Here is a 5,651-nt window from a genome sequence, read left to right as displayed (position 1 = left end):
AGGCCTGGGCTGGGGGCAGGAGGACACAGCACAGCTCCCTGAGGCCCCTGGATGAAGCCAGTAGGACTCATCCCAGAGGCCAGGCCATGGTGGGTTATAGCCAGAGAGGAGTCCCAGGCTGACAGCCTCCCGGGGCCAGGGAGGGAGGGAAGGAGGGGGACACTGAGGACCCCTTCGAGGGCCTGGTTCTCTGTAACCTGTCCTCTCCCTAGTATTACTTCCCCGGTTTTCTCCGTTTACACTGCGGCTTAGGAGAGGAGCCTTCATCAGTGGCACTGAACTTGATTATCCTAAACATTGGCTTTCTGGTGGTTTTGCATCCTTCATGCCTTAGTTACACATCTTGTGGTGCCCATCTTGTGTGCCTTCTTTTACTTAGTTCCTTGGGATAGATTCCCAGAAGTGGCCAGACGGTGGAGATTTCTTCCTAGCTCTGGATGCATATGACCAAGTTAATTTCCAGAGGGGCCATACAGATAGAGCAGCGGGCGGATTTCGCAGCATCCTTGGCAGCGCTGGGAGTACTCAATTTGAGAACATTTTACCAGTGTAACAGGTGGGGAGTGTTACCTTGTTTCTTAAATTTGCCTGCCTTCCATACCTGAGCTTGAACCTTTCCCGAAGGGTCCTGTACCCAGCTGCGTTTCTTCCCTCGTGCAGTCTTTTCTGGTTCCTTGTCCATTTATCAGAGTCTTAACCTTTTGATTAATTTGTATGAGCTTTATCTTATCTGCTGTACATTTTCCTTCAACTCTGCTGTTTGCTTTCGATGGGTTTTAAGCAGGGAAGGGACACTTATCACACCCTGCATTATCTTGTTCAGTCTCCCTGTTTTTTACTGATCTATCCGGCTAAACTGGGAGTGCCGTGCAAGCAGGGACCCTGTGTGTCCTGCCCGTTTGTCATCCTGTGTCCATGCAAGGTATGGAGGCCACTGGCCTTTGATGGACAACGGTCTGGTGCAGGGCAGAGCGGGGTGGGGGATGGTTGCGGCTGACAGGTCTCCCTGGAGGCAGCGAGCGAGGGCTTTGGAAGCTGGGACAGCAGTCTGGTCAAGAGTTGGCCAGTGCAAGCCCTCAGCTAGTGCAGGGAGCAGAAGGGAGAGTACAGGTGTAAGAGATCAACTGAAGTAGAAACTACCTGGCTCTTGACCAGGGAGGAGGCATATGGAGATGCCAGGGATAACTCCCGGGACAGTAACAGGGTAAGAGCAGAGCACCCCAGTTTAGGACTGGAGGCTCAGAGCTCCTGGGTGCCTTGGGTCACGCCCGTGTGAGGGAAACCCTGGGGGGCCCTGGAAGCTGTCATCTGCCCGCCTAGCCCTTGGGCAGAGTTCGGTGCCAGAAGACAGCAGTGGGTTTCTGGTCTTGCTTCCGCCTCCCCTCCATGATTTCAGTGGCATCCCACAGTAGCCTCAGGTGGTGGCTATGATGAGCCCATTGTATAGATGGGGTCACTGAAGTCGAGTCGGGGAGGACATGACGGTCCAGGGTCAACGAGGGAGCAGGGCTGGAGGCAGCTTCTGGGACAGGGGCCCTGGGCTCTTAGCCCTCCCCCTCCCCCTGCCTCCAGCAGCCGACTGGCTCGGGGCAGAAGAACCGAGGCTGGTCCCCTGCTGGGCCCCTGACCTGCCCTTGGCCTCTGCCCCCGGCCCCTGTCCCGCTTGGGTGGAAGCCCCAGCTCAGCGCGCCACTTGGGGGCCCACCCGACTGCTTCGCTGGCACTCGTTGGCTCGCTGGCCCCCCTGAGCCCGCCCCCACTGCCCCGCCCCTCCAAACGGCCACTCCACGTCCAAAGGCAGCGGCTTCCAAGGTGGAAGCTGCGTCCCGCTGCCGGGAAGCGGCCTGCCTGAGAGCGGCGCGGCACTCGGCTTCCACGTGCGCGCCTGCTCTGCCACCCCACGGTCTTCCCGGGAGGCCGGGCCCCGGGACGCCCTTACCGGGGATCGGCGCCCCGCGTCGCGCGCTGGCCTGGGCTCGGACGTCCACGCGCGGCCGCCCGCCGCCCGACCACGCTCCAGGTCTCTCTCTCTCCTGTTTTCTCCTCCACCCCCCCACCCCCGGGGGCCACCAGGGCCGGGGCAGCTCCGAGAAGCCCGGCGGAGGCCCTTCACCTCGCGCCACCTCTACTCCCCGGGTCCGCCTCTCCCACGCGCACGTCCCCAAAGTCGGAAGCTTGAACTTGGGGAGCGATTGCAGGCAGGCCGAGCGAGCGCCGCTGGAAGGGGGTGTGGACGGAGGCGGCCGAACCCTTGGGCCGGCCCAGAAGGGGCCGGGAAAGGACCCGCGGCTCTCAGAGGGCCCATTGGACACCCGGCCTTCCTCTTCTGGAGGACCTCTCACCCTTCCCTTCCCGGGGCGCCCGAGTGGCTGCCTGGGGCGCTTTCCTTGGGGGGCCCGAGGCGCCCTTCTGCGCCTCCTCGCTGTGGGCGGTGGAGGGTGTCTCCGCGGGCCCCTAGACGTCAGCCTGAAGGATGCGGGCTCGGCTTCACGTCTTGGCCCCTTGGCGGCCGGGCGCGGAGGACGCGGGCTCACGCTGCGCGCCCGGCCTCTCTCCGCAGCGCCGGCGGTCCGACGTGCCAGGAGCCGCGAGCCCATGGAGGGTCTGGGCCGCTCGTGCCTGTGGCTGCGGAGGGAGCTGTCGCCCCCGCGGCCTCGGCTGCTGCTGCTGGACTGCCGAAGCCGCGAGCTCTACGAGGCGGCGCGCATTGGCGGGGCGCTGAGCGTCGCCCTGCCCGGGCTGCTGCTGCGCCGCCTGCGGCGGGGGAGCCTGTCGGTTCGCGCGCTGCTGCCCGGGCCGCCGCTGCAGCCGCCGCCGCCCGCCCCGGTGCTCCTGTACGACCAGGGCGGGGGCCGGCCCCGGCGCGGGGAGGCGGAGGCCGAGGAGTGGGAGGCCGACTCGGTGCTGGGCACCCTGCTGCAGAAGCTGCGAGAGGAAGGCTACCTGGCGTACTACCTACAGGGTAGGTGCGGGCGCCGCGCCGGCGCGGGGGGACCGGCCTGGGAAGGGCCCTGGGCCCTGGGAGGCAGGGCCACACCTTCCAAGGGGATTCCCAATTCATTTGCCCTTGGGCCAGCCCAGCCTCATTTCGGCTCAAGTGGAGGTGAGCTCCCCTCCCCTGAGCACGACCTCGGGCAAGCCCTTCACCCTTGGGAGCCCCAGTTTCTGAGTCTGGAAAATGGGGAGAATCGGGCTGACCTGCCCTGGCTTAGGGGATGCTCAAGAATGGAGTACCAAGTGCAGGCTCCCAATCCTCCCCCCCGCCCCCATCACCTCCCCATCACCACCCCGTTGATGTCACCACCTCCTGCAGCTGCTCACTGGCAAAGGAGGCAGGGGCCACAGGAGGCCAAATCCCGCTCTGCAAAGGCTCCGGAACCGGGAAGGGGAAAGTGAGAGAGAGAGAGAGAGGAAAGCAGTGAAGGCAGAAGGAGGCAGAGATCCATCCCATCATAGTCATGGCAGGGCTGGCGGGTGGAGGGCAATAGGCTGAGACAGGCCTCTTGGCCCCTTGATGAGCCAAACAGACACCCAGAGGTCCAGCGTAGGGACAGGGTTCCCATGAACCGACGGAGCCAGCTCCCCACCTCCCCATCAAAGCGGGGTCATTGGACTGTTGTCCCTTGCTCCATTCTGAATGCACAGGGACGCAGAAACAAAGCAAGTGTTGGATCTCCGGGACCCACCCCTAGCCCAGGAAAAGAGTTGTTATCTGTAGATGAAGGAGATGCCCGCTTCTGGGGGCTTTGAACCGATCCTGGTAGAATGTTACGCTCTCTCCCAGGCTCCCAGCTCTTGGGGTGCTCCTGGTTGAGCTGGATGGGAGGTGGCCACCCAGGCAGAGAACTCACTTTTGAACCTTGCCCCTTTTTAACTGACGGTGGTTGTCCTCCCCGAGGTTGGCAGTACATCATGCCTGCCTTCGCTGGGCCCTGGGGCTGTAAGATCCTCTTTGAGGGGGCTCTGCCTAAGCCCAGAATCTTGCACCCCCCAGCAGCACAGTGGGTACTCGCTGTCTGGAGGACTAGCCAACAGCACCGAGTGAGGGTGGTCGGACTGCCCCTAGTGCACCCCATGGGACACCAGTAGGGATCAGGCTGCTGACTCTTGAGTTCCCTTTGGGAACATCTGCAAGCCCCCTTGGGTGTTGGAGTTGTCTGGGGTCAGTTCCCTATCCCCCTGCCAAGGGTGCTTGGCCACCCAGGTGGCCAGATCAACAGGGGACTCTCCCCTTCTCCCCTCCCAGGCGGCTTCAGCAGATTCCAGGCAGAGTGCCCCCACCTGTGTGAGACCAGCCTCAGCAGCCGTGGGGGCCCAAGCACAGCCCCGGTGCCCAGCCCAGTGGTGGGGCTGGGCGGCCTGTGCCTGGGCTCTGACTGCTCTGATGCCGAATCCGAGCCTGACCGCGACTCCATGAGCTGTGGCCTGGATTCAGAGGGCGCCACACCCCCCCCCACGGGGCTGCTGCCATCCTTCCCTGTCCAGATCCTGCCCAACCTCTACCTGGGCAGTGCCCGGGATTCAGCCAACGTGGACAGCTTGGCCAAGCTGGGCATCCGCTACATCCTCAACGTCACCCCCAACCTCCCTAACCTCTTCGAGAAGAACGGTGACTTTCACTACAAGCAGATCCCCATCTCAGACCACTGGAGCCAGAATTTGTCCCAGTTCTTTCCTGAGGCCATTGCATTCATTGGTAAGTCGGCTCTGCCCTCCTCTTCCTCCCTCCCCCCACCCCCCACCAGGCCTGGCTCCTGGCCTCTGCCACGCCCTCTGGAAGGCTCCTCCTGGGCTTAGCTACCATCCCCAGAGCCCAAACCTGGACCGCCACTTCTGGGGTTGGGCAGGGCTGGGACCAGCTCCCAGAGGCCACCAGCGAAAGCCCTAGGACTCAGGCAGGACAGGGCTCCCAGGCCAAATGTGGCCAGAGCAGCGTGGCTCGGAGAGCAGGGCTGGGCCGGCCCGCACATCACCCTGCCTCCCCCTCTGCCCTCGCCTAGATGAGGCCTTGTCCCAGAACTGCGGGGTGCTCGTTCACTGCCTGGCCGGTGTCAGCCGCTCTGTCACCGTCACCGTGGCCTACCTCATGCAGAAGCGCCACCTCTCACTCAACGATGCCTACGACCTGGTCAAGCGGAAGAAGTCTAACATCTCACCCAACTTCAACTTCATGGGGCAGCTGCTGGACTTCGAGCGTAGCCTTCGGCTGGAGGAGAGGCGCGCCCGGGAGCGCAGCAGTGGGGGGCAGGAGTCCTCGGCCTCCGACCCGCCCTCCTTCTTTACCACCCCCACCAGCGATGGTGTCTTCGAGCTGGATCCCACATAGGGCCCCCGTTCCAGCCCCCAGTGGGTGCCCCTGACCACCCATGTGCTGGGGGGAGGTGGGAGGGGGCTCAGCCGGAAGCAGGGCGGGGGAGAGCGCAATACCTCAGGGGAGGGCTGTTGGGAAGAGGCCCGAGCCAGGAGCCCCTCCAGAGTGGCTGCGGGGAAAGACCTGTCCTACCCACTTGAAACATCACGGGAATCCTATTAAATGTGCCTATAAGCCGGGCCCAGGGCCACCAGCCTGACCCGCGCCGCTTGCGGGCGGAACCACGCTCCAGAACCTGCCTCTTCCGCGACTGTTACTTTTTCCTTTGGGGAGTGGGCGG

The 5,651-nt window shown here is 63.5% G+C and overlaps 1 protein-coding gene across 1 annotated transcript; it reads left to right on the top strand.

The window, feature by feature from the left end:
* The first annotated feature begins 2,595 nt into the window (after positions 1–2,595).
* On the top strand, positions 2,596–5,651 carry DUSP9 (dual specificity phosphatase 9). Its single transcript, XM_035010162.1, has 3 exons — positions 2,596–2,962; positions 4,247–4,696; positions 5,001–5,651. The coding sequence occupies exons 1-3, from the start codon at positions 2,596–2,598 to the stop codon at positions 5,324–5,326; spliced, it is 1,143 nt and encodes a 380-aa protein (XP_034866053.1). The 3' UTR covers positions 5,327–5,651.

Source organism: Mirounga leonina, unplaced genomic scaffold (assembly GCF_011800145.1).
Source record: "Mirounga leonina isolate KUSES-001 unplaced genomic scaffold, KU_Mleo_1.0 Mir_101799, whole genome shotgun sequence".
NCBI lineage: Eukaryota > Metazoa > Chordata > Mammalia > Carnivora > Phocidae > Mirounga > Mirounga leonina.
The sequence above is the reverse complement of the archived record's forward strand: the minus strand, read 5'-3'. Positions and strand labels throughout refer to the sequence as shown.